Source organism: Salvia hispanica, chromosome 4, assembly GCF_029641045.1.
Source record: "Salvia hispanica isolate PSC_SH4W2 chromosome 4, Shi_PSC_v1, whole genome shotgun sequence".
Taxonomy (NCBI): domain Eukaryota; kingdom Viridiplantae; phylum Streptophyta; class Magnoliopsida; order Lamiales; family Lamiaceae; genus Salvia; species Salvia hispanica.
Genome location: NC_142695.1, coordinates 55,615,271 through 55,642,308, shown reverse-complemented (window position 1 = coordinate 55,642,308; position 27,038 = coordinate 55,615,271). Strand labels below are relative to the sequence as shown.

General features: G+C 36.2%; 9 protein-coding genes across 9 annotated transcripts; 1 reads left to right on the top strand and 8 right to left on the bottom strand.

Annotated features, from left to right (window-relative positions):
* Positions 1-550: 550 nt before the first annotated feature.
* On the bottom strand, positions 551-1,514 carry LOC148929518 (putative F-box/LRR-repeat protein 23). Its single transcript, XM_089056892.1, has 2 exons — positions 1,150-1,514; positions 551-986 (listed from the first exon to the last, which is right to left on the bottom strand). Exons 1-2 carry the CDS (start codon positions 1,512-1,514, stop codon positions 551-553), a joined length of 801 nt encoding a protein of 266 aa, XP_088913018.1.
* A 624-nt stretch (positions 1,515-2,138) lies between these two features.
* LOC148929517 (putative F-box/LRR-repeat protein 9) lies at positions 2,139-3,582 on the bottom strand. The gene is made up of 2 exons (XM_089056891.1): positions 3,194-3,582; positions 2,139-2,598 (listed from the first exon to the last, which is right to left on the bottom strand). The coding sequence occupies exons 1-2, from the start codon at positions 3,580-3,582 to the stop codon at positions 2,139-2,141; spliced, it is 849 nt and encodes a 282-aa protein (XP_088913017.1).
* Positions 3,583-5,763: 2,181 nt separating this feature from the next.
* Positions 5,764-7,196, bottom strand: LOC148929516 (putative F-box/LRR-repeat protein 9). The gene is made up of 2 exons (XM_089056890.1): positions 6,826-7,196; positions 5,764-6,289 (listed from the first exon to the last, which is right to left on the bottom strand). Exons 1-2 carry the CDS (start codon positions 7,194-7,196, stop codon positions 5,764-5,766), a joined length of 897 nt encoding a protein of 298 aa, XP_088913016.1.
* Positions 7,197-8,535: 1,339 nt separating this feature from the next.
* On the bottom strand, positions 8,536-8,910 carry LOC148929515 (F-box protein SKIP19-like). The gene has a single exon (XM_089056889.1). The coding sequence runs from the start codon at positions 8,908-8,910 to the stop codon at positions 8,536-8,538; it is 375 nt and encodes a 124-aa protein (XP_088913015.1).
* A 2,357-nt stretch (positions 8,911-11,267) lies between these two features.
* Positions 11,268-12,289, bottom strand: LOC125198458 (F-box protein SKIP19-like). Its single transcript, XM_089056888.1, has 2 exons — positions 11,892-12,289; positions 11,268-11,811 (listed from the first exon to the last, which is right to left on the bottom strand). Exons 1-2 carry the CDS (start codon positions 12,287-12,289, stop codon positions 11,268-11,270), a joined length of 942 nt encoding a protein of 313 aa, XP_088913014.1.
* A 1,858-nt stretch (positions 12,290-14,147) lies between these two features.
* Positions 14,148-14,979, bottom strand: LOC125197966 (putative F-box/LRR-repeat protein 23). The gene is made up of 2 exons (XM_089056887.1): positions 14,744-14,979; positions 14,148-14,610 (listed from the first exon to the last, which is right to left on the bottom strand). The coding sequence occupies exons 1-2, from the start codon at positions 14,977-14,979 to the stop codon at positions 14,148-14,150; spliced, it is 699 nt and encodes a 232-aa protein (XP_088913013.1).
* A 550-nt stretch (positions 14,980-15,529) lies between these two features.
* Positions 15,530-16,751, top strand: LOC148929514 (putative F-box/LRR-repeat protein 22). Its single transcript, XM_089056886.1, has 2 exons — positions 15,530-15,876; positions 16,212-16,751. The coding sequence occupies exons 1-2, from the start codon at positions 15,530-15,532 to the stop codon at positions 16,717-16,719; spliced, it is 855 nt and encodes a 284-aa protein (XP_088913012.1). The 3' UTR covers positions 16,720-16,751.
* A 4,583-nt stretch (positions 16,752-21,334) lies between these two features.
* On the bottom strand, positions 21,335-22,795 carry LOC148929513 (putative F-box/LRR-repeat protein 9). Its single transcript, XM_089056885.1, has 2 exons — positions 22,398-22,795; positions 21,335-21,830 (listed from the first exon to the last, which is right to left on the bottom strand). The coding sequence occupies exons 1-2, from the start codon at positions 22,793-22,795 to the stop codon at positions 21,335-21,337; spliced, it is 894 nt and encodes a 297-aa protein (XP_088913011.1).
* Positions 22,796-24,828: 2,033 nt separating this feature from the next.
* On the bottom strand, positions 24,829-25,792 carry LOC148929512 (putative F-box/LRR-repeat protein 23). The gene is made up of 2 exons (XM_089056884.1): positions 25,428-25,792; positions 24,829-25,264 (listed from the first exon to the last, which is right to left on the bottom strand). Exons 1-2 carry the CDS (start codon positions 25,790-25,792, stop codon positions 24,829-24,831), a joined length of 801 nt encoding a protein of 266 aa, XP_088913010.1.
* Between the last annotated feature and the right edge of the window lie 1,246 nt (positions 25,793-27,038).

Genomic DNA, 27,038 nt, shown 5'->3' with positions numbered 1-27,038 from the left:
TAAAAAAGAAAAATTACATATTCTTATCTTAAAATTAAGCCAATCCTCCCAATAGTCTAGCAAAACAGCCACTTTGAAAATCGGAAAGCTTTAGCTCGAGCACTTGTCCGTGGCGGCAATCCACTGCGCGATGGAAAATGATCTTAAATTCGTTGGCCGCATAACAACGACGATCAAAATAAAAATCAATGACACACCACACGGCTTGATTGATCTTAAAAGCCAAGTAAATTACTATAAATTTTAAAAATATTAAATACATTAAAAAGGATAACAATGTCAATTCTGAAACTAACAATGAGATGTAAATATCTGGAAAAACAAACTCCAAATATGGTGCCATTTTAAAAAACAAAGTAGCATCATCCTTCACCAACCTAACATAAAAGCGAAGCAACAAAATCTTAGCATTTTCAAGACATATAGAAATAACCATCAAAATCTTGAATCCTAATAAAAATCAGCTGGATCATATTCATAACCACGTAGTATCATAGAAGTTGCCTTGCAATAAGTCATCATTTGATGAAACATGTTCAGATTGACAAGACTAAGAACTGATTATAAGATCTTTTATTTGGTCAGAACATCTTTTGCCTAGACCGCCTTGTAGATCAAGACCATAGCATCTCTCAAGATGGAGTGTTTCAAGGAGGGGGCAGCCGTCGAGAATTGCTTCCAGCCCCTCATTCTTGGTTCGTAGCCCCTCAAGTCCGAGGTGGCGCAAATTAGGCATGGTTTCCCCAATCGCAACACCATACTCAATGCTGAATCTTCCATCATCCACATCTTCTGGATACTCGTTATAAATAAATGATTTCAACATGGGGCAAGAGATGCCAATGCTCTTGAATTGTTCGATACTTAGCATTGGCATCTCGATAAGGTGTAACTCTTCCAATTGTGGGAGTTTCTCTAATGCATCATTCAAAGCATCTCCTATTTCATCATACCCTATGAGTGTAAGGCTTCGAAGCTGACTTGATCTGTCAAATTCACATTACTATTTCATTATAAAGCTTTTATCCATAACAAAAACTACACAACTTGTTACATGAAATTGTTGTTCATATTCATCCAACAAGATATAAAAAAAGCAAGTGTTTATTAGCAATAACAAAACATATAGAGAAGAGAATCGTGTTATACCGCTCAGCAACGTAATTCAGAAACCCATAGTCTCCAGCGAAACTAGTAACCAATAGGTCGATCAATTGTCCCTGGCTACGATCCACTGCAAAACGGCATATGTCATCGAATTCCTCGTTCCCCCATTGTTGACAATCCAAATCAATCACGCGCCACAAGGAGGGATTCTTGCAGATTCTCCACCATGTACTGCACACCAACTGCGCTCTCATCATATCTTCAATGCGCAGCCTTTGCAGGATATTCATTGTCAAATCATCAGGCAGTTCGGTCCATGGCGGCGATGGTGGTGCGTCTGAGTAGGAAGAGGCGAACATCTTCGATTTTTTGTTCATTAGGTTTCCATGATGGTATTCATTCTCCATACGTATGAATTGATTTTTCATTAGGAGTAATTGTCTTCACCGCAAGAACTCAATGAATTGAGAATTTATTAATTTTAAAACTAAATTTAAAATTATTGTTCAAAATCTGCCTTTTTTTAGTTCAACAATGAGACCTTTATCCAAGCAAAGGAAGTTCCTAAACTTAAAGGAAAATAACTATGAACAAAATAAACAAAAAAGGAAAACCTAATTTGATAAAAGGAAAAACAATTACTCTTAATATTTTCATCTACTAATTCTACTAAATAGGAAATAAATTAAATCTTAAACTATAACTTGCTTAGGCACCAAGTCTTCGTCTTCTATGACTTCACCCGTTCTTATTCTCAAGAGACTGGAGAGAGTATTTAATAGTAGCATTAATTGGAAATTTGATTTTGATTTTAGAGCCTGGCTATTTTTTTTCAATATATATTGAAAATATTATTTTATCAGCAAGTAGAGATGTAAATAGCTGTAAAAACAAACTCCAAATTATATGAATAACAATTTGATGAAAACAGCTGGTAAAACAAAGTCCAAGTATGGTTCCAACTAAAACCACTTGAAAAAAACAAAGTAGTAGCATCATCCTTCACCAACCTAAAACATAATAGTGAACCATCAAAATCTTCGGCCCCAGAATATAGGCTCACAGGCACGGATAGAAAGATCTTTTATTTGGTCAGAACATCGTTTTCCTAGACCCCCTTGTAGATATAGACCAGAGAAATGCCGAAGATGAAGTGATTCAAGGTTGGGGCAGCCATCGAGAATCGCTTCCAGCCCACGGTTTCGAATACAATGTGAAAGAAGTCTGAGATGGCGCAAGTTGGGCATGTTTTTTCCAATGGCTACCGCATGTTTTGTAATTTCCGATGGACCACCAGATACATTGCAATATGTAAATGATTTCAACATGGGACGAGCGATGCCAATGCTTTCAAACTCTTGCGGATTGAGACTTGGCATCATCGTAACATGCAACTCTTCCAATTGTGTAAGTTTTTTTATCGCCGCAATCAAAACACTATTGTCTTTTAAATAAAACGTTTCAACTGTAAGGCATCGTAGCTGACTTGATCTGTTGAATTTGGGAATGAAGAATGGGAAAAGAATATCAACACAAAAAACCAAAGGAAACTTGTATAAAGAAGGGAACCAAAGCAACAACGCTAAGATTTTATAAAGATTTTCTCCACCTCCACAATGAAATATGAGTAAAGAAGATAAATAATGGGCATAGAGGAAGCAAAGAAATAGCAAAATGAGAAAATCTACATCCAACATGATTACTTAGCATATTTATAATTCATCCAACAAGATAATTTAGCCTATATATAATTTATCAAACAAACAAAGTGCTATTGTTAAACATACAGAAAAGTGAATTGAAAAGTATTGTCTCAATTTCAATTAAATGCAGTTGCAAGAAGTTGGTTTTGCTTCAAAGCATGAAAATGACAATCATACCACCAAAATTTCTACGTTCATAGCAAGCCATTTTAGTAGTCACTCAACTTTTGACAAAACTCTAAACAATGAGCAAAAAAGTATTAACTCAACTTATGCCTAGGACCAAACAGGGAAGTTTTTCCAAATATAGCTAGAGTAGGTGTTAAAATCAATTAAAGCACAAAAACTAAACCAAACACCAAAAATAGTGAGCACAAAAGTACCGGTCAGCTACGTAGTTCAACCAGCCATTGTCCACTTCAAAACCGGAAATCTTTAGCTCGAGCAATTGTCCCTGGCTACGATCCACTAAATCACGGCAAAAGGTATCAGATTTTCCAGCCAAATTACGTAGATAACCCAAATCAATAACGCGCCACATGGCGGGATTCTTGCAGACTCTCCACCATGTACTGCACACTAGCTGCGCATTCTGCAGAATCTCTTCCGTATCCAACCTTTGCAAGATATTCACTGTCAAATCCTCGGGCAGCTCGATCCATGGCGGTGACACTGGAAGCGGAGGCGCGGCTGAGGCAGCCACCGTCGGAATTGGAAGCTCAGTTTGGATCATCAGCTCGGTCGATTCTGATTTTGCGCCCTTGCTCAACATCTTCAATGATTAGAGCAACTCCAAGGGAGAGGGTAAATGGAGAGGTAAAGAGAAATAACTACCATTTTTACCTCTTCTTCATAAAATTTCATGCTCCAAGGGAAAGGGTATTTGAGGAGGTATTATACCTTCTTTTATTTTGAGGAGGTATCTTTACCTCTTCTTGATAGAGAAGGTATAAAGTTAGTTATTTTATTTGCTTTTTGAATTTACCTTCTTTCCTTGGAGTCCATTACTTTTTAAGAAGGTATAATAACCTTTTTGAGGAGGTAAATGAGAAATATACCTTCTCAATATACCTTTCCCCCTTGGAGATGCTCTTATAGGTTTGGTTAATATTGGAGGTATATCATGGTTATATATATACACATGCTAATGACAATTGACATGAATGTATTAAAAATTGAAATAAGAGGCTCTTCGGTAACTGCCCACGACTCTTCTTATTCCTGTTTTAAATATGGACAAATTCAATAAATGAGTTTGAGCTTTCAAGATTAATTAAATGATTATTGAACGAAGAGAAGACTCATATGAATATCACTATTTTCTTTTCAACAAATCTATTTGATCATATTTTACACAACCAAAAACTAAGTATATTTGAAAAAAAATAGATTTATTTATGCATTAATTAAAATATATCGATGCATATATAGAATATGGAAAGTGCATAATATTGTGGTCATATATTTATTATTTTAATATATAATTAATACATCAAATTAGTAATATAGCTTTATTTTGATTGTAGAAAGTTTGATTGTTTATTATTACTCTTTCTTTTTTTTTTTCATTTGTTTTAATTGAATCTTGGCATGAGACAACACGAAAAGAAAAATATTATACTTTTAATGGGACGGAAGGAGTATATTATTTCTAAATAAATAATAAAAGATAACATTGACTTTCAATTTATACTAACTATACTCTAATTAAAGACCAAAATAAAAGACGTGCTATTATATTACGGAGAAAGATAATGAGCTAGGATCCTAACCAAGTCATGAAAGACAATATATAGAAGTTTTAACATGCCCTTCATGTGTGGCCGAAATAATATATCACACTTTTATCACATGAGAAGGCAAGAAAAAGAGATTAAAAAATAAAATCTAGACTTGTGCTCGCTCTAATACTCATTATAATGGATGACGAAAACTCCATTGGTAATGGAGGAAACTGCCATAGAAATTGGGAGAAATCTTCGACAAAGAGAAAGAGAAAAGGAAAATTTCATTAATGACTAGAGATTATTGTGATACTAACTTTGGCGACATATGCTAGATCAAGGTCCCATTCAGAGACAATTTCTATCATGGACTACCCATTATTCTCTATTTTTACTTTTTGTAATAACATGCAAACTTTTTTATACTAATATAAAGTAAATGTAAAATATTTTGTATGAGTTATGTATTTTATTTTTGATAAGATACAACTCTTTCAACCGTGGAAGTTTTTTTTGACTGTCTCAGTCAAAAGTTAAAAACAGTTCCTTGCATGATATTAGCAGTCAAATCGTCACATCCATTGTCATTAAATTACCTAAACTAACATTATAAAGTAACTAAGATAAAATATGAATTAACAAATTCAATATAATTAAAAACATATTTTCAAATTTATAATAATGCATGAAAGAGTTGAATTTTCTAATTGATATCCATTGCTATATCTTATTAATAAAAAATTTTAAGCAAATACATTAAATATAAATTGAAAATTTATTTATTCATTACCAAAATCAATATTAACATGTCGAATAAATTGCTGGAAGAAAAAAAAAAGCAAAATAAACCAAGACCAATCATCTATCGAGCAAGATTAGGATTTCAAGTTGAGCATATACACAGATTGCAATCTAATCAGGTTTATTTCAACATTTTTCTTGTCCTAAAAACATTTGAAAATATCCACATAAAAAAACACAATAAAATCCACAGAACTAAAGCAACCAAGACGCTAAAAGTTGCAGAACAAAAGATCCGATACTATCAACCCAAGAGTTAAATTGTTAGAAATGTACAGCTCCAAGAAATAAAAGCCAAAATTCTAAAGCAATAACTTAATACACCAAAAACTACAAGCTTTCAACCCATGCTTAATCTTAAATACTTGCACATGAACTAAATGCAAAAAGAGTTTTCCCAATCATCATACCATTACCATAAAACTGGATCAAGCCCATGTTCGGATCCCGAACCGTCGTAGATCTTTACCAGAGCATCCCCCAGCATCAAGTGATTCGAGACAAGGGCAGCCATTGCGAATCGCCTCCCGTCCCTTACTCCCCATCCGATGCTCACAAAGCCGGAGATGGAGGAGATTAGGCATGGTCTTTCCAATTGCAACACCATACTCTTGAAAATCTAGTTTCTCACACTTGCAATCGCTATATGTAAAGGATTTCAACATGGGGCAAGAGATGCCAATGGTTTCAAAATCTTTGAGAATGAAAGCTGGCATCTTGATTAGGTGCAACTCTTCTAGTTGTGGGAGCTTTTTTATCACCTCAGTTAAATGCCTTCCTACTCTTTCATACTCTGCTTGTGTGTTGCGTCGAAACTGATTGAATAAGTCTGGTTTTTGGAATGCAGACCATACAAGTGCCATTTGAAGCGAGAGTTGTTTTAAAACTTTTTCAGACAAAGAAATTTGTGTTCTGTCATACTCAGCAAGTGTAAGGCATCGAAGCATAGGTGATCTGTCAAAAGAGTAAAACATACCGTATCAGAAAATATAGCTTCTCAAAGTAAAAAATATTAACAATCGTCAATATTACTACCTCCGTCCCCCAAAATTTGCTACACTTTGACCCAACACGGGTTTTAAGAAATGTAATGGAAAGTGAGTTGAAAAAGTTGATAGGATGTGGGTCCTACTTTTAAAGTATTAGTTTTATAATAAAATGTGAATAGGAATGAGTTAGTGGAATATGGGGTCCACTACCAAAAATGGTAAAAGTGAAGTGTATCAAATTTTCAGGGACGGACCGAAATGGTAATATGTATCAAATTTTCAGGGACGGAGGTAGTATAAAAAAGCAGTAAGGTTGGAAGAATATATGCATAATACTTACCTTAAAATGAGCATAACGTCAAAATTCCAAAGAAACAATGAATACAATTTCAATTTATACTAACATATACAAATATTTTGTAGAGTTGATTGTTTTTGAACACATTACATCTCAAAAAGAGAGGATTAATTAACCAAGATTTAGCAATGGAAAATTTATACCGTTGGGCAGCATAGTGTAGCAACGCAGCCCCTTGGAAGCCAGAAACCTTTAGGTCGAGCAATTGTCCCTGGCTACGATCCACTGCGCCACGGAAAATGCACTCAAATTGGTCGGCAGAAGCAAAATCTCGACGATCCAAATGAATGACGCGCCACATGGCGGGATTCTTGCAGACTCTCCACCATGTACTACACACTTTCTGCGCACTCTCCAGTCTCTGTTTAGCGTCCAATCTTTGCAGGATATTTTCGGTCAGATCTTTGGGCAGTTCGGTCCATGGCGGAGGTGGAGCTGAGGATGAAGAGGCTGCCGAGGAAATTGGAGGCTTTGTTTGAATCATCGGCTTGGTGGTTTCGGTTTTGTTTGCCATGCTAAAATTCTTAGCTCGTCGTGTAGATATTGGTCGAGTATAATACATTTAAATAAACGGCTCACGGCACGACCCTTCATATTCCTCTGAGTATTTAAAATTAAATATAGTCAAATCAAAATTATTGGTGGTTTCGGTTTTCTTTGCCATGCTGAAATTCTGGGGTCGTCGTTCATTTGAATCAACGGCTCCCGGCACGACCCTTCATATTCCTTTGAGTATTTAAAATTAAAAATAGTCAAATCTAAAAATATTACTCCCTCCGTCCCGCTTAAGATGACACGTTTTCCTTTTTAGTTTGTCCCAACTAAGATGACACATTTCCTTTTTTGGTAACTTTCTCTCTCCAATTAATACACTCAACCACTTTTTCTCACTCCTATTAAAATATTCATCTTTCTTTATCTCTCTACTTTAATTCTTACACCCACCTTCTCTCTCTCCAATTAAACACTTTAACCAATAACTCCTAAAACCCCGTGCCGGCTAAGCAATGTGTCATCTTAGCCGGGACGGAGGGAGTAATAATAGTTCCAGAAAGAAAGAAGACTAAAAGACGCACTACTTTTAATGTGAAACGTCTAATTAGGAAAGAAACTGTTGTTTCATATAGAGTTTTTCCCTTTTAATGCTAAATAGGATAATCTTCTCAAATTGAAGTATAAAATTTTAATCGTCCCATGATACTCAAAGTTAACTCAATATCATTTGCATCAACACTCCAAATAATACGATACTACTATCATTTTTACCAAAACAATGACATTTTATAGGTACAGTACATAATATTTGACACTGGTATTTTATAACTTATCATTCATTGTGAGACAATTACAAAAGTTAAAATATTACACACTCCGCTCTTTAAAAGTAAACACTTTTGAAATTACATAAATTTTAATACAAAATTAATAAAATAAGATATCTACAAAAAGAAAAATATTTTAGTAGAAAATAAGTCCTAACTCATTATAAAGAATGAAATTTTCATAGAATAAATTTAAACTAGCTAGCAAAACATGACACCTGTATCAAATGTTTGTTAAATTTATTTTAGAATAAATTAGTAGGAGTAATTATTAAATTTCAATATTGATATAATTTAAAATTTTCTTATCTAAAAAGAAAAAGGCCAATAAGATTTCCTTTTTAAGTTAATTTATTTTTCTATGTAAATTTTCTCATATATGAAAACTAAAATTTAGCAGACAAGCTTTCCTTTTTAAGGTAACTAGCATGCAATTTAACATCATAATATAATTATATGAATTTGAAATGTAATAAATGTATATAAATAGGCAAGCTTTAGCTCGACCAATTTCAAAATATAAAATTAAAATCACACGAAAAGGTACCGCTGAGCCATGAAGTTTAGGAAGCCATCCATTTCAAAACAGGCGAGCTTTAGCTCGACCAATTGTCCCTCGCTAAGATCCACTGCAAAGCGGCAAATGTTCCAAAATCTGTCAGCTGTGCAATCGCAAAAGCCCCCAAGTTTGTGGGGCCCGCAGCGGCAAATGTTCCTGGCCGTGTAACTTTGTTGTATCATATCGATCACGCGCCACATGGCAGGATTCTTGCTGACTCTCCACCATGTCCTGCAGACTAGCTGCGCACCCATTACTATCTCTTCGGTGTCCAACCTTTGCACGATATTCCCCGTCAAATCGTCGGGCAGTTCGGTCCATGGCAGCGATGGTGGAGGCGCAGCCATGCTCAAAATCTTTGATTTCTAGGGTTGGGAGTGAATTGAAGGAGTTTAGTTTATATCTTTTCTCTTTGTTAGGATATTATTGTATTTCCGCATATTATAAATGTGTACGAGACCTTTATTTTATTCAATCAATTAGTTTGGACGATAATTGTCTAATCGACGGAAATTTCCCCACGAACGAACCAGTATCTTCATCGTGGCAAAGTTAGTTAAATTAATTAAAACTTCGGAAATTATTCTGTGATCTAAAAGAGATTAATTGTTTAATTGATTCATTAATGATTATTAGTACGGCAAAATATAAATTTATAATGTCAATTAAGAACACAACAGTGAAGCAAAAAAAAAAAAAAATTGGGTTAACAACTTTCGAATTCGAAGCCAAATTTTGTCAGATTAAAATTTATAAAAATTGAACCTTGAAAGCTAATTCAATATTTTTCTCATCCTAAACAAGCATTTGAAAATAGCCATACAACAAACACGATAAATGCCAAGAACTAAAGCAATTAGCAGAGTACGAAAATGAGGCCGATTAGATTCTTTCATAATCCAATACATATACTCCCTGAATCTGATATAGGAAGAATCTTTGGACCAGAGCCTCACATCTTTTATTTGCTCATGACATCTTTTGAGGAGATCCTCTTGTATATTGAAACTACAGCATCCCCGGAGATCAAGTGATTCGAGGTGGCGGCAGCCATCCAGAATCGCTTCCAGCCCCTTATTTCCCATCCGGTGTCCAAAAATTCGGAGATGGCACAGATTAGGCATGGTTTTTCCAATTGCTATAGCATGTTCAGAAATTTCGCGTTTCTCGCCCCAACAGTTGCTAAAGCTAAATGTGATTGTACTAGATTCTTGATTTGGAATCCGACGGGTTGAATATGTGAATGATTTCAATATTCGGCAAGAGTAGCCAATGACTTTAAAATCTCCGGGATAAAAGCGAAGCCTCGTGATAAGGTGCAACTCTTCCAATTGTCGGAGTTCTTTTAGTGCCAAAGTTAAAGCAGCCGTTGTTGCACCATAGTTGTCGAGTGTAAGGCAACGTAGCTGACTTAATCTGTCAAAAGAGTAAAATAATATAGTACAATGTTTATCTGATTCAATCCTTACAAGTTGTCAATTAAAGCAAACACAGCAAAAGGAAGAATGATATATACCGGTGGGCTACGTAGTTTAGGAAACCATCCTCTTTAAAACCGGCAAGCGTAAGCTCAACCAATTGTCCCTGGCTACGATCCATTGCGATGCAGCAAACTTTCCAAAATCTGTCAGATGCGCATAGGCAAAAGCGCCCAAGTTTGCAGCCCCCACAACGGCAAATGTACCCAAAATTGCAACATCGATGTTCCAAATGTATCACGCGCCATATGGCGGGATTTTTGCAGACTCTCCACCATGTACTACACACTAGCTGTGCACTCATCACTATCTCTTCAGTGTGCAACCTTCGCAGGATATCCTCCGTCAAATATTCCGGCAGTTCGGTCCATGGCGGCAATGGTGGAGGCGCGGCTGAGGATGAAGAGGCGGCCATGCTGAATATCTTCGAATTTTAGGGTTCAGTGTATATATATGTATATTAATGTTGGGAATAAAATGAAGGAGTTTAGTTTGTTAGGTTTCCTCTTTTTATGGACTTTGTTAGCAGAATTCATGTTTAATAAGTTAAATTAGTTAAAACTTTGGAAATTATGTGGTTAATCAATTGCTTTGATAAATTGATTGTTAATTATTAGTTCAGCATAACATGTTAATGTTTTAAAATGCATGATTTTAGAAATTGTAATGCTTATTTTCTGATTTTTTTCAAATTGGAGTCAAATCATGTTCAAACTAACCGGGGTGAGATTTTATCAAATTAAAAATTTTCAATCATAAGTACTCTTTATATTTGGCAGAATTAATCAATTCAACATTGACTTGAACTGTGAACATCTATACTCTAGGTTGAAAAGTAGTAACCTAAATTCAATATTTTTCTCATCCTAAACAAGCATTAACTAAAAATATTCATAGTTCCTACAACAAACACCACAAGAACTAAAGCAATTACCACACTAAAAGAGTAAAAGTAGCACAACAACAGGTCCAAAAGCAATTACCACACTAAAAGAGTAAAAGTAGCACAACAACAGGTCCAACACTATACTCAAAAGTCAAGATGGTAGAACAGTAATCTAAAAAGTAGAAGCACAAGTGCTACAAAATCAACTTTTAAACAATGGAATGTAAATAGCTATAAAAACAAACTCCAAGTAGGGGTATTGGCCACAAAACAACTAGTGATCAGTTCTAACAGATTGGTTACATGGTTAACCAAATATCATCAACTCGGTTTGGTTCCGCTAATGATATTCATAATGAATACTATCATCTTCTACATCACTATCACTGGAATTATAGATATCATATGACCAATCACTGTCATAATCCCCATCTTGATAGCTGATAGAGGGTGGAGACACCGGACGGAGCCTCAGATCTTTTATTTGCTCGGAACATCTTTTGACTAGAGCCCCTTGCATATCAAGACCTTTGCATCTCCCAAGATCAAGTGATTCGAGTTGGTGGCATCCATCCAGAATTGCTTCCAGTCCCCTATTTTCTATCCGCATTCCACAAAGTTGGAGATGGCGCAGATTAGGCATGGTTTTCCCAATTGCTACAGCATGCTCTGAAACATCTAGATTCACAACCCAATGGTTTCTATATGTGAATGATTTCAACATTGGGCAAGAAATGCCAATGGTTTCCAAATCTGTGGGATTAGGGATTAGCATCACGTAGAGATGCAACTCTTCCAATCGCGGGAGTCTCGTGATTGCCTTAGGTAAAGCATACCCCGTTATTTGAGACTCTGATAGTGTCAGGCATCGCAGCTGACTTGATCTGTCAAAAGATTAGATCATATATAAATTGGTTGGAGCTGATTTTGAGTAAATACATGATAGGGAATAGAAGACTTTTACCGCTCGGTTGCGTAGTATATCAAATCCACTGCAAAACCAGTAAGCTTTAGCTCGACCAATTGCCCCTGGCTACGATCTAATGCGCGGCAGCAAATGTTCTTAAATTCATTGAAGCCATACCAACGACAATGTTGATGATCCAAATCAATGACGCGCCACATGGCAGGATCCTTGCAGAGTCTCCACCATTTACTACACACTTCCTGCACACTTATCAGTATCTCTTCAGTGTGAAGCCTTTGCAGGATATTCGCCGTCAGATCATCGGGTAGTTCAGTCCACAGCGGCGATGGTGGAAGCGGAGGCGGGACTGATGATGAAGATGCAACCGTGGGAATTGAAGGTTTAGTTACGATTACGGATTTGCTGGATTCGGACTTCTTTACTCTGCTCAACATTTTCGATTTTAGTATACAGCTGGTGTTGCAGTGTATCCGTTTATATAGTGATTAGAAGTAAATAGCTAAGAGGCTTTTCGGTTCATCTTTTCATGACCTTTCACATTCGTGTTTTTAATAATAATCAGAAAATCTAACGTCTAGATAATGGTATCTTCTCACGATCCTTCGATTCCTGTACTTTATAATGATAGACAACCTTCCTTTCATTGAATACATCAAGTACTCATAACTCTCGATCGATTTTTATTTCAGCCCACAACTTCTATTATCTCATATCTCTATTATAATAATTTTATTTTAGTTATTATCCAATTTACGATTTACATTATTTTAAAAACTAGATAGTACTCCCTCATAGTAATGGAGATGTATCTTTTCGTTACGGGGATTAAGAAAAATTGTGTTAGATGAGTTAAGTAAAGGAAGAATACAGTGGAAAATAAAAAAAGGTAGAGAGATGAAGAGAGAATAAAGGAAGAAAGAGTAAAGTAAGTGTGGAAAAATGTATTGAATTTTATTAAAAAAGAAAATGACTCTATTACTATGGAACCTAACAAAATGACAAAATGACTCTATTACTATGGAACGAATGTAGTATGATTTATTGACCTAAATTGAGATTAATTAAGAGAAAAGGTCAAAATTGATCCTAAATATATAATCACAATACGAAGTTGACCCAAACATCATATTTTGAAAATAGATTCCTAAACTAATGAAATCATCGTTGGAGTGGTCCTTTTTTACAATTCCGTTAAAAATTGACCGTCAATGCCCGATTAGTGATATTTTAACCCAATTAGTATACTAATACATAATTACTTGCACATAACCCACACCTCAAACATAATCTCAAACATAATCCCACACCTTCATCCCTGCAGACAGACCGCCCGCGCCAGCTCCCCAACAAATCCTCAAACACCTCACCCGCTCAGGCATCCCCCACAAAGGTTTTTCCAAATCATTCCCCATTGGCAGGTTCAGATTTCCGCCATTTCTCAAAGCAAAATCGAGAGCTCTATCTCTCAGTGAAGGGAAGACAATTCATTGTCTGGCTGCGAAGCTTGGGTATGAATCCGGCCCTTTTGTACAAACTGCACTGCTGGGAAAGAATTGAGAAGAAATGTAACGGCATTAGAGTGATTTAGATGAAATGTACTAACTTGACACACTAAATAATTTGAAACATCAGTGAAACATTTTGTATATAAGATGAAACTATCCCCAACAAAAATGTACAATAGCTCCAAGTGCATAAAAAATAAGGAGAGAGTCATAAGCTGTACAATGCTGTACAATGCTACTAATAAAAAACAGAAAGGGGTTCATTAATATCTCACTACATACCAAGCAAACTAGGAGATACAATACAATGAAACCTCCAACAAAATCTCATTATAACATTCAAGACTACAAATAGTAATAACCATCAAATCATCACAGAAAAACTAATAATATTCACCTTGAATATCATCACAGCAAAAGCAACCATGAACAAATTCAGAATCACTATCATAGTTATCCATCCGTTCCATTATCCAATCCATAAAACTGATAGAGCCAAAAATTGAAGTTCAGAGGCTTCACCTTAAATATATCTGCAATTCAGCTGCACTTTGTATAATGAACCAATCTAAATCATCGTGCGGCGTCTAATTAACGATGGCTCGTGCCAATTGTCATGGATGAAATCCACAAATCGAAAATCCGAAAGTGAAACTCACAAATCGAAGCAATCCAATTTTCTTAATTTTTCTATCTTGAGTAAACCTATACAAAAGTCATTCTACATTTTCACTACATAAGTTTGAATCATCTTAACTCAATAATTTTTCTTATAGTATACTAATTGTCAAAGTGAGAACTCTTTTATTTGCTCATAACTTCTTTTGTATAGAGCACGTTGTATAAGACCAGGACATTCCCCGAGATGAAGCAATTGAAGGTGGGGGCATCCATCGAGAATCGCTTCCAGTCCTTTATTCCCCAAACAAAAATATCCAGAAAGTCGGAGATGTCGCAAATTAGGCATGGTTTTTCCGATTGCTACAGCTTGTTGTGAAAATCCGATATCCTGATAACACCTAGAGCTTCTAGTCCTGATTAAACTATATTCGTCGTTTGAGACCCAACGGTTGGTGTAAGTGAGTGATTTCAATAATGGGCAAGCGAAGCCAATGGTTTCAAATTCTTCAGGACTGAGGCGATGCGTCGTGATAAGGTGCAACTCTTCCAATTGTGGGAGTTTCTTTAGTGCCTCAGCAGTCATTATTGTATAATTGGTTTTGAGTGTAAGGCGTAGAAGCTGACTCGATCTGTCAAAAGAATAAATTAGAATAAAACTTCAAGGTTTTTTTTGGCAATTAACCTTAAAATAAAAAAAAATACTAAATCACACAAAAAGGTAAAGCAAACATCAGGTGGAAAGAATGATTATATATTATATACCGCTGAACTATGTAGTTTAGGAAGTTATCCACTTCAAAACCATCAAGCTTTAGCTCGATCATGCGCCACAATGCAGGATTTTTGCAGACTCTCCACCATGTACTGCAGACTAGCTGCGCACCCATTACTATGTCTTCGATGTCCAACCTTTGCAGGATATTCGCCGTCAAATCGTCAGGCAGTTCGGTCCATGAAGGCGATAGTGGAGGCGAAGCTGTGGATGAAGAGGCGGCCATGCTCAACATATTCGGTGCATATGTAGGTAAATAAACAAGGTTATTCCCATGTTTTGTAAGTTGGAAAAATTAAAAGTGAGGCCTGAAAAAAATGGCGGCGGCCCATCCAGCCCGGGTGAATAGTGCAATTTTTTACTTTTGGACTTAGGTTAGAAGTCCCTCAACATTTGTGGGATAATTAACTGTTTGCCTAGGGTTATTATAATCAAGGAAAAATATTATCGTGTTTTTCAAATCATATTGGTATTATATATTATTTATTAAAAATTAAATGAAACAAAACATAAAACTGGTGAAATGAGTTACCCAGCATAGCCAAATCTCTAGTTATAAGAGGAATTAATCAATATTAAATCACCCAAATTAACATTATAAAATTCAATTTTACTGAAACAAATAAAAATCTATTTATTATTAATCACGATACTAATTAAATAATCTCTTCCATTAACTTATTAATTAACTAATTAATTAACTAATAGTTAAAAAAACGAGGAAACCCTAAAATTAATAATCGATTCTCTCTGTATGCACTGCAAAGGCGAAAATCATGGCAGCCCTAAATAACAAAAAATCAAAGCTTTTCAGCAACGCCACCGCCTCCTCAGCCGCGCCGCCATGGCTCGAACTGCCCGATTATTTGATGGAGAATATCCTGCAAAGGCTGCCCATTGGAGAGATACTGACGAGTGCGCAGAAAGTGTGTACTACATGGTGGAGAGTGATCAAAAATCCAACGATGTGGCGCGTTATTCACTTGGATTGTCGAGATTGGGCTTACGGGAAATTCTTTAGCGTATGCTATCGCATGGTGGATCGTAGCGAGGGACAATTGGTCGACCTAAAGCTTCTCAGTTATTTCCAAGATTATGGGTTTCTTAACTACGTCGCCAACCGGTATAATTCATGATTCTCTACTCTTTCTTGCTTCGCGATTGCTTTCTTTTTTTGTTCTTTAATTTATTTATTTTAATAACACAAAACCGTCGAACTAGTACTTTATCTCATGAATATTTAGTATAAATCAGCTTTGATGGAAATTAAGGAATTGATAGGTTCAGTGTAGAGAATAATGATTGAAACATAATAATTTTTTTCCTTAAATAAAGGAAATGGAATATGCAGAGGGGGCAACTAGTAAGGATTGTTTGAATTACCTCTACTATTTCTCTTTATAGATTCTAATTTTGGATGAACTTTATAGATTACCTCTACTATTTCTCTTTTGACAGATCAAGCCAGCTCCGATGCCTTACACTCGCAGGGTTTGAGAAAATTGAAATTGGTTTGACTGATGCAATAGAAAAACTCCCACAGTTGGAAGAGTTGCACCTTATCAGAATGCCATCACTGAGTGTAGAAGAATTTGAAAGCATTGGCATGTCTTGCCCTGTGTTGAAATCATTTACATATATAGATCATTGGCTTACGGATTACCCTATTGAGGGAAGCTTTGACACGGAGCATGCTGTTGCAATTGGAGAAACCATGCCTAATCTGCACCATCTCGAACTTTGGGGGCAACCAATGACGAATGAAGGGCTGGAAGCGATTCTCGATGGCTGCCCCCATCTTGAATCACTCGATCTTCGGAGATGCCTTGGTCTTGATCTCGAAGGAGCTCTGGGTAAAAGATGTTCTAACCAAATAAAACATTTGAGGCTTCCTTCTGACTACAGTGTTAGTGATTGGGTTATCAAATATCCTGCGTATGAAGATAATATACCTGATGAATTATGATACTACTTACTACTTTGTTTTTTTAAATGCTTTATTTGGCAGCATATTTTATTCTATCTTTCTCCTTCTAATTCCATTGTTTAGATCTCGATTGAGTTTCTTGACATTTAAATTCACAAAATTAGTCAATTAGTGACATTATGGTACGGGGCCGTTTTACCCGTATTGTCTCTGTATACCACTTTAAATTTCCTATGTATCAATAGAAACACTTTAGACTTAGTCTACTGTTGGAAAATGCTGTTTAATTCGTTGGGCGTGTCGTAATTTCGACAATTCAGATTAATAACGCGCCAAATGACGAGATTCTTGCACACTCTCCAACTTGTAGCACACACGTACTGCGCCCTCAACAAAATATCTGCAACACCCAATCTTAGCAGGATATTCTCCCTCAAATCATCCGGCAGATCGATCCATGGTGGCGATAATGGAAGCGTAGGTGCGGCTGAGGATCATGAAGAGGCAGCCAACGTCGGAATTGGAAGTTCAGTTTGGATCATCGATTCTGATTTCGTTCTCTTGCTCAACATCTTGAATATAAGAACTCCTAGCTAGGTATATCATGGTTATGGATATATAATCAAATAATTACTACAATTAGGTAATAACAACTATTACTACAAATTAATAACCATTAGATTTGAAGATACAATGGTCTATAATTAAGCCTAATTTTAAAATTTAATAAATTAATGGAAAAAAGGTAATTTTAATTTGTTAACTCTTAATTAGTAGATCTCATAAATTTCTCATTGTTTCAATATTATTCTATTTTATTGATAGCAGATTCTATATAATTTTGATGTATATTTATTGATATTAGGAAGGGTTATGTTAGGTTGACAATCATCTTAAATTAATAACTGACAATTATGTCAACAACCTACGCTATGAATATCAACACGAAGACATTGAAACTCTTGCTTGTCAAAAGGGGTCGTTAAGTCGTGGACGGAGGGAGTACATTGATATCTAAGCATGATTGTATTGATACGCGTGTACATATATATAACTCATCTAGCGATGGAAATCCATGAACAAAAATGTTATTTTTGTTTATGGTTTTTAATCCATAGATGAGTTATCACCCCTACCAAACATGGCTTTAAGTGTATACATACATAATATGGATACATAGTCACATTATAAGTCGAACACAAAATAGTGTATTGATATTGTTCGATTCATTTTTATGATTTATCGTGTTGATACTTTATAGTATATGAATATAACCAATAATGTCTAGTGCAACGAGAACTATTAAATCGAATAACGCGCCACATTGCGGGATTCATGCAGACTCTCCACCATGTAGTACACACTGGCTGCGCAATCTCCAGAATCTCTTCCACATTCAACCTTTTCATAAATTTACCTTCAAATCCTCGGGCAGCTCGAACCATGGCGGGGATGGTGGAGGCGTAGGCACAGGCGCGGCTAAGGATGATGAAGAGGCAGCTACAGTGGGAATTGGAGGTTCGAATTGGATCATCAGCTCGCTCGATTCCGATTTTGCTCCCTTACTCAACAACTACAAGATTAATTAATATTGATTCTAGAATGAAGAGATGACTCATAAGATGCCATTTTTACTATTTGAAAGTGAAAGGTCTAATTACTACTCAAGGACCTAGAAAATAAAAATTGTACTAATAATTTCTGTATAAGATATCATTGTAAACTTTTTTATTGTATTCTCACCTTGGTGATAGTGCATATCTCTTCACGTTTAAGAGAGTTTTCCACATAAAATTTTAGTATTATTTTTTCCTATTGTCGCTTCTCATTAACATATCATTATATTGATCCATCTATATTAGATACTAGTATACTGTACTCCTAACATATTCTTGCAAATTGCCAACGTTCCTTTATCCACTGTGCCTTAAGATTAGGCCAATCCACTCAATAGTTTAGCAATCCACTGTGCGACGGAAAATGCTCTCAAATTTGTTGCCTCGACGATCAAAATCAAAATCAATGACACCACACGGCTGGATTCTTAAAATAATGCCAAGTAAATTATACTATAAATTTTAAAAATATTAAAAGGGATAACAATGTCAATTCTTAATTTAACAATGAGATGCAATTAGCTGAAAAACAAGCTCCAAATATGAGTAACAAACTAACAATGAGATGTAAATAGCAGGAAAAACAAAATCCAAATGTGGTGCCATTCTCATTTGAAAAAACAAAGGAGCATCATCCTCCACCAACCTAACATAAAAGTGAAGCAACAAAATCTTAGCATTTCAAGACATCTAGTAATAACCATCAAAATCTTGAATCTTAACAAAATCAGCTAGATCATATTCATAACCACTATCATAGAAGTTTCCTTGCGATAAGTTATCATTTGATGAATCATCGTCATCATCCCAATCAGAATCCGCATAATCACCTTCAGATTCATGAGAAGACTCAGAATCATGTTCAGATTGACAAGACTCAGAATGGAGTATAAAATCTTTTATTTGGTCATAACATCTTTTGCCTAGACTCCCTTGTAGATCAAGACCGGAGCATTCCCGAAGATGAAGTGTTTCTAGGCCGGTGCAGCCATCATGTTCAGGTTAGGCATGTTTTTTCCAATAGCTACAGCATGCTCAGTAAATTCTGGATAACCTCTCCACTTGTTGAAATATGTGAATGATTTCAACATGGGGCAAGAGATACTAATAGTTTCAAAATCTTTGGGACTGAGCATTGGACCCATGATAAGATGCAACTCTTCCAATAGTGGAAGTCTTTTTACCACATCAGTTACATCAATTTCTGCTGTAACACACTCTTCAACGTAAAGGCATCGTAGCTGACTTGATCTGTCAACAGAATAGGAACATATGTATGTAAATTGAATGTGAAAAAAATGCAAATTGAAGCATAAAAAAGTAAACAAAGAACCAAGAATAGGGAGCATGGGTAGTGCATGATTTTAGAATGAAGAGAAGACTCATATTTTTTTTAATCTGTGTGAAAGTGAAAGACCTAATTGATATTTTTATGGCCCAGGTAAGGCATGTTAATTTTTGATAGTATTAAATGTGAATTTTATTTTGATTTTGGAGCCTACATGTTCTTGGGCTGTATATTGAAAAATTTATAGAACATGGTGAAATCAACATATTTAATAACTTAATTATTTATATTCTAAAAGCATAAGTGTTGGAGATTTTATCAATAAGTAGAGATGTAAATAGCTGGAAAAACAAACTATATGAAATAGTATGAACAACAATGAGATATAAACAGCTTGAAACACAAACTCCAAATATGGTGCCAACTAAACCATAAAAATAGACAAAGTAGCATCATCCTTCACAAACCTAACATAAAAGTGAAGATCAAGGGAGCATGAGATGTTTTATTCGCTTGCGGCATTTATCACCCAGGGCTCCTTGTAGATCAAGACCATAGCATCCATAACAAAAACAACACAACTTGTTACATAAAATTGTTGTTAACATATTCATCCAACAAGATATAAAAAAGCAAGTGTGTATTAGCAATAACAAAGCACATAGAGAAGAGAATCGTGTTATACCGCTTAGAAGCGTAATTTAGAAACCTATAGACTCCAGCAAAACTAGTAACTGATAGGTCGACCAATTGTCCCTGGCTACGATCCACTGCAAAACGGCATATGTCATCGAATTCCTCGCTCCCCCATTGTTGAAAATCCAAATCAATCACGCGCCACAAGGAGGGATTCTTGCAGATTCTCCACCATGTACTGCACACCAACTGCGCTCTCATCATATCATCAATGCGCAGCCTTTGCAGGATATTCATTGTCAAATCATCAGGTAATTCGGTCCATGGCGGCGATGGTGGTGCGTATGAGGAGGAAGAGGCAAACATCTTCGATTTTTTGTTGATTAGGCTTTCCATGATAGTATTCTCCATACGTACGAATTGATTTTTCCTTCGTTTTTATTAGGAGTAATTGTTTTCACTGTTAAAAGATTTAAGAGTACAAAACTCAATGTAATATTATATTCAATGTTTGTTTTTTTAGTTCGACAACGAGGCTTTTATACAAGCAAGGGAAAATCCTAAACTTAAAAAGAAAATAACTAAAAGGAAAATTAAAAAAAAAAACCAAATTTTTGTAGAATTAAAAACAATTAGTATTTTCCTTCTACTAATTCTACGAAATAGGAAATAAATAATATCTAAAATATAACTTGCTTAGACACTAAGTCTTGTCTTCTATAACTTCACCGGTTCTTATTCTCAAGAGACTGGAGAGAGTATTAAATAGTATTAATCGTAAATTTGATTTTTCATTTTAGAGCCTAACTATTTTTTTACTATATATTGAAAAAAATATTTTATCACGTAGAGATGTAAATAGCTGTAAAAACAAACTCCAAATAAATGAATAACTTAGATGTAAACAGCTGGTAAAACAAACTCCAATATGAATAACAATTAGATGTAAAAAGCTGGTAAAACAAACTCCAAGTACGGTTCCAACTAAAACCACTTGAAAAAAACAAAGTAGCATCATCCTTCACCAACCTAACATAAAAGTGAACCATCAAAATCTTAGAATTTTCAACACATAGTCAGAACCCTCAATCTTCAAATCCTCGTACAATTCATATTAATAATGACCGTCGACATCACCTAGCAAGACTAATAAGGCACCAAGGTCAAAAGGCTCAGGGGCAACAATAGAAAGATCTTTTATTTGGTCAGAACATCTTTTGCCTAGACCGCCCTGTAGATCAAAACCAGAGCATTCCAGAAGATGAAGTGATTCTAGGCTGGTGCAGCCATCGAGAATCGCTTCCAGTCCGTTATTTTCAATCTGAAGATTAACAAGTCGGAGATGGCACAAGTTAGGCATGTTTTCTCCAATAGCTACTGCATGCTCTGAAAATTCTTCCTGATGAGCAGAACACCAATGGTTATTAAACGTGAATGACTTCAACTTGGGGCAAGAGATGCCAATGCTTTCAAAATCTTTCGGATTGAGACTTGGCATCATGGTAAGATGCAACTCTTCCAATTGTGGAAGATTTTTTATCGCCACAGTCAAAACACTATTGTCATTTATAGTATACACATCAACTGTAAGGCATCGTAGATGACTTGATCTGTTGAATGTGGGAAAGAAGAATGGGAAAAGAATATCAACACAAAAAACCAGAGGAAACTTGTAAAAAGAAAGGATGGGAACCAAAGCAACAATGCCAAGATTTTATAAAGCTTTTCTCCAAAAATCTAAATCCAACAAGATAATTTAGCATATTTATAATTCGTCAAACAAGTTAAAAGAAAGTGCTATTGTTACTCAATGAAATTCATCTTGAAACATACAGAAAAGTAAATTCAAAAGTAGTTGGAGTATTATCACAATTTCAATTAAATGCAATTACAAAAATAGTTCTTCTAAGGCTATACAATTAGATATAAAACTTCTAGGTCTATCCATCGATTCCAAAACACAATCATATACCACCAAAATTTCGTTTATAGCACAAGCCTTTTTAGTATTCACTCAACTTTTGATGAAATTGTAAACAGTGAGCACAAAAGTATTCACTTCACTTAAGCCTTGGACCAAACATGGAAGTTGTTCCAAATATAGCTAGATTAGAAGTTAAAATGAATTAAAACACAAAAACTTAACCAAACACCAAAAATAGTGAGCACAAAAGTACCGGTCAGCTATGTAGTTTAGCAAGCCATCCACTTCAAAACCGGTAAGCTTTAGCTCGAGCAATTGTCCCTGACTACGATCCACTGCACAGCGGCAAATGATCTCAAATTTGTCATCCGCGCATCGTAGATAACTCAAATCAATAACGCGCCACATGACGGGATTCATGCAGACTCTCAACCATGCACTACACACTAGCTGCGCACTCTCCAGAATCTCTTCCACATCCAACCTTTGCAGGATATTCGCCGTCAAATCCTCGGGCAGCTCGATCCATGGCGGCGACGGTGGAAGCAGAGGCGCGGCTGAGGATGATGGAGAGGCAGCAATGGTGGGATCTGGAAGCTCAGTTTGGATCATTAGCTCCCTCGATTCCGATTTTGCTCCCTTGCTCAACATTTTCAACGATTATGGGTTTGGACTTTGGTTAATATAGGAGGCATATCATGTGAGTATATATACACACATGCTAATGACAATTGACATGATTGTATTGAAAATTGAAATAAGAGGCTCTTCGTTAACTGCCCACGACTCTTCTTATTCATGTAATTATATATAGACAAATTTAGTAAATGAGTTTGAGCTTTCAAGATTAATTAAACAATTATAGTGGAATAAGGGTCTCACATGGAGGAGTTTGAGGTGTGTATTTAATGCCTATTTTTAGAAAGATTTCAATTGGGACAATCTTTGCCGGGAGAGAACGAAAATAGTAAAATGGGATGGAGGGAGTACTACTTTTTCTTTTGCCACTAAAAACGATCCATTTTCAACAGGCATGTCTGCTTTTATTTGATTGAATTGTATTTTTTATTTGAAATCCAACTGTTGGGATTGTGTTAGGCTTTCAATTGGAGAGGCGGCGGCCATGCTGAAGATCTTCGAATGTTAAGTGTGTGTAGTGTTGGGAATGTGAATGAATGAGTTTAGTTTGTTAGGTTTCCTCTTTCTATGGAGTTTGTTAGCAGAATTCATGATTAGTAAGATAGTGGCGAAGTTGGTTAAAAATTTGCAAATTATTTGGATTGAAGATTTAATTTTGTATTACCAAAATCATTATTGAAAATTTGAAATGTCGAATAAGTTGCTGGGAGAAAAGATAAACCAACATCAATTACTAGTAATTAAGAGGCTCTTATTCGGTAACTCCTACGAGGCTACGACCCTTATGATTCATGTGTTTAATTGTAATTAAATATGGACTAATTGAATAATGAGTATGAGCATTCATTGTTGATTAATGAAGATTTTAAATTGAAGAGATCAACTCAGCCATTTTTACTATTTAAAAGTGAAACTGAAGAGTCTAATTACTACTGACGAACCAAGAAAATAAAAATTGTAATTCCGTCCCATAATAATTTACACTTTTAATGCATAATTAATAAAATAAGAAATAAGAAAAAAGAAAAAACTATTAAAGTCCGCCTCATTAAAGAAAAAGTTTCTGAATTTAAAATATACATATTTTTGTGAAATGGACTAAAAAGAAAAAAAGTATATGTTATTATTGCCTTAAAATTAAGCCTATTCCACCCAATAGATTAGTAAAATAGCCACTTAAAAATCAAAAAGCTTTAGCTCGAGCACTTGTCTGTGGTGCGGCAATCCACTGCGCGATGGAAAATGATCTTAAATTCGTTGGCCGCATAACATCGACGATAAAAATAAAAATCAATGACACACCACACGGCTTGATTGATCTTAAAAGCCAAGTAAATTACTATAAAATTTTGGGATATTGGCATCTAATATCACGAAACTTTCAAAAAGTTGAGTTTTTCCCACGAACTTTAAAATTGACAAATAATATCACGAACTTTACCCCTTGTTTGTTTTTTCCCACGAATGGAAAAATTCTTCAAATAAACGGATATTTTTTCGTAATTTCTCAACAACAATTTTGAGAGCTTCAAGTTTTTCAATCTTTGAAGATAGTTTTTCTTGAAACACATCCTCCAAAATTGTTCTTCAATCTATTAAAATAACATGAATTTTTACCATTCGTGGGAAAAAACAAACAAGGGGTAAAGTTCGTGATATTATTTGTCAATTTTAAAGTTCGTGAGAAAAACCCAACTTTTTGAAAGTTTCGTGATATTAGAGGCCAATATCTCTAAAATTTTAAAATATTAAATACATTAAAAAGGATAACAATGTCAATTCTGAAACTAACAATGAGATGTAAATAGCTGGAAATAAAAACCCAAATGTGGTGCCATTTGAAAAAACTAAGTAGCATCATCCTTCACCAACCTAACATAAAAGCGAAGCAACAAAATCTTAGCATTTTCAAGACATATAGTAATAACCATCAACATCTTGAATCCTAATAAAAATCAGCTGGATCATATTCATAACCACGTAGTATCATAGAAGTTGCCTTGCAATAAGTCATCATTTGATGAAACATGTTCAGATTGACAAGACTAAGAACTGATTATAAGATCTTTTATTTGCTCAGAACATCTTTTGCCTAGACCGCCTTTTAGATCAAGACCATAGCATCTCTCAAGACGGAGTGTTTCAAGGTAGGGACAGCCATCAAGAATCGCTTCCAGCCCCTCATTCTTGGTCCGTAGCCCCTCAAGTCCGAGATGGCGCAAATTAGGCATGGTTTTCCCAATTGCAACACCATACTCGATGCTGTATCTTCCATCATCCACATCTTCTGGATACTCGTTATAAACAAATGATTTCAACATGGGGCAAGAGATGCCAATGCTCTCGAATTGTTCGATACTGAGCATTGGCATCTCGATAAGGTGCAACTCTTCCAATTGTGGGAGTTTCTCTAATGCATCATTCAAAGCATCTCCTATTTCATCATACCCTATGAGTGTAAGGCTTCGAAGCTGACTTGATCTGTCAAATTCACATTACTATTTCATTATAAAGCTTTTATCCATAACAGAAACTACACAACTTGTTACATAAAATTGTTGTTCATATTCATCCAACAAGATATAAAAAAAGCAAGTGTTTATTAGCAATAACAAAACATATAGAGAAGAGAATCGTGTTATACCGCTCAGCAACGTAATTCAGAAACCCATAGTCTCCAGCGAAACTAGTAACCAATAGGTCGATCAATTGTCCCTGGCTACGATCCACTGCAAAATGGCATATGTCATCGAATTCCTCGTTCCCCCATTGTTGACTATCCAAATCAATCACGCGCCACAAGGAGAGATTCTTGCAGATTCTCCACCATGTACTGCACACCAACTGCGCTCTCATCATATCATCAATGTGCAGCCTTTGCAGGATATTCATTGTCAAATCATCAGGCAGTTCGGTCCATGGCAGCGATGGTGGTGCGTCTGAGTAGGAAGAGGCGAACATCTTCGATTTTTTGTTGATTAGGTTTCCATGATGGTATTCATTCTCCATACGTATGAATTGATTTTTCATTAGGAGTAATTGTCTTCACCGCAAGAACTCAATGAATTGAGAATTTATGAGTATGAGAACTAAATTTAAAATTATTGTTCAAAATATGCCTTTTTTTATTTCAACAATGAAACCTTTATCCAAGCAAAGGAAGTTCCTAAACTTAAAAGGAAAATAACTATAAACAAAAAAGGAAAACCTAAATTGATAAAAGGAAAAACAGTTACTCTTAATATTTTTCATCTACTAATTCTACTAAATAGGAAGTGAATAAAATCTAAAATATAGCTTGCTTATGCCATTCACAACGCTTGCCTCTTATCCGTCTCTTAACCGTCTCATCTCTTAACTATTCATGGGCGCCACTGTACTTTTCAGCTCATCTCTTAACTAAGAGACAGCACCTGCAACCCTCCATCTCTTAACCGTCTCTCATATGGGCTGCAACTTGGCCAGGATTCATTTTTGAGAGGTCCGCCATTGTGGCGACTATGTACATGGACATTAGGGTGTGCGAGCCCGTGCCCGTGCCCGTGCCGGAGCCCGAGCCCTCGCCCGCCTGGCTTGGTCCGCCGCGGCCCATCCCTCTCGCTCTCGCTCTCCCCCTGGCTCTAGCCGCCTTCGCCGCCTTGGTCCCTTGCGGCCGATGTCGTGCACCGGAAGAAGAACCCCCTACATCATCGGTTGGCGTGCCCTCACGTGAGGTGTTGCCTTCGCCGCCATCACTAGACGAGTAGTGGCCACGCGGCGTGTGCTTCGTGCGTTTCGAGACCGAGCTCGACTCGACACCGCCAGCCCACCTGTCAAGGTGGTGGACTTGCGACCAAATATCGACAAGCTTGAAATCTTTGCCGACGTCGTCTTTGAAGACCCGCAACGCCGCTCTCAGAATGTCGGCTCCACTGGCTCCGCTCTGATAATTCGCCTCTTCTTCCCTGTATATGGCGCAGAATTTTTTGACATCTCTGTCGCATCGGTCCCAATGATTGCGGAGCTTCTTCACGTTGCGGAGAACGGTATTTGTCGGCCTTCGGGCGTTGTAAACTTCGGTGACTTTTTGCCAAAAGCACTTGTGGGTTTGTTGATTCCCGACGACAGGATCGTATGAGACGTTGATTCAAGCGTCGTACAGAGCCAACGTCTCGGCTTGGCTGTATGCATGACGGCTGCCGTCTCTACCAACCTCTGCAGCCGCTGCCTCCTCTTCCTCCTCTTCTTCCTCGGCATTGACGCCGAGAATGAGGTT

What these genes read in the sequence shown, in the direction of transcription:
- LOC148929514 (XM_089056886.1), top strand. Translation starts at nt 15,530, where the DNA reads ATGGCAGCCCTAAATAACAAAAAATCAAAGCTTTTCAGCAACGCCACC. An exon ending in CTTAACTACGTCGCCAACCG is followed by an intron (nt 15,877 to 16,211) that starts GTATAATTCATG and finishes CTCTTTTGACAG; the next exon opens with ATCAAGCCAGCTCCGATGCC.
- LOC148929513 (XM_089056885.1), bottom strand. Translation starts at nt 22,795, where the DNA reads ATGTTGAGCAAGGGAGCAAAATCGGAATCGAGGGAGCTAATGATCCAA. An exon ending in CTAAACTACATAGCTGACCG is followed by an intron (nt 21,831 to 22,397) that starts GTACTTTTGTGC and finishes CACATTCAACAG; the next exon opens with ATCAAGTCATCTACGATGCC.
- LOC125198458 (XM_089056888.1), bottom strand. Translation starts at nt 12,289, where the DNA reads ATGTTGAGCAGAGTAAAGAAGTCCGAATCCAGCAAATCCGTAATCGTA. An exon ending in ATATACTACGCAACCGAGCG is followed by an intron (nt 11,812 to 11,891) that starts GTAAAAGTCTTC and finishes ATCTTTTGACAG; the next exon opens with ATCAAGTCAGCTGCGATGCC.
- LOC148929518 (XM_089056892.1), bottom strand. Translation starts at nt 1,514, where the DNA reads ATGGAGAATGAATACCATCATGGAAACCTAATGAACAAAAAATCGAAG. An exon ending in CTGAATTACGTTGCTGAGCG is followed by an intron (nt 987 to 1,149) that starts GTATAACACGAT and finishes TGAATTTGACAG; the next exon opens with ATCAAGTCAGCTTCGAAGCC.
- LOC148929515 (XM_089056889.1), bottom strand. Translation starts at nt 8,910, where the DNA reads ATGGCTGCGCCTCCACCATCGCTGCCATGGACCGAACTGCCCGACGAT.
- LOC148929516 (XM_089056890.1), bottom strand. Translation starts at nt 7,196, where the DNA reads ATGGCAAACAAAACCGAAACCACCAAGCCGATGATTCAAACAAAGCCT. An exon ending in CTACACTATGCTGCCCAACG is followed by an intron (nt 6,290 to 6,825) that starts GTATAAATTTTC and finishes CTCTTTTGACAG; the next exon opens with ATCACCTATGCTTCGATGCC.
- LOC125197966 (XM_089056887.1), bottom strand. Translation starts at nt 14,979, where the DNA reads ATGGCCGCCTCTTCATCCACAGCTTCGCCTCCACTATCGCCTTCATGG. An exon ending in CTAAACTACATAGTTCAGCG is followed by an intron (nt 14,611 to 14,743) that starts GTATATAATATA and finishes TTCTTTTGACAG; the next exon opens with ATCGAGTCAGCTTCTACGCC.
- LOC148929512 (XM_089056884.1), bottom strand. Translation starts at nt 25,792, where the DNA reads ATGGAGAATGAATACCATCATGGAAACCTAATCAACAAAAAATCGAAG. An exon ending in CTGAATTACGTTGCTGAGCG is followed by an intron (nt 25,265 to 25,427) that starts GTATAACACGAT and finishes TGAATTTGACAG; the next exon opens with ATCAAGTCAGCTTCGAAGCC.
- LOC148929517 (XM_089056891.1), bottom strand. Translation starts at nt 3,582, where the DNA reads ATGTTGAGCAAGGGCGCAAAATCAGAATCGACCGAGCTGATGATCCAA. An exon ending in TTGAACTACGTAGCTGACCG is followed by an intron (nt 2,599 to 3,193) that starts GTACTTTTGTGC and finishes CAAATTCAACAG; the next exon opens with ATCAAGTCAGCTACGATGCC.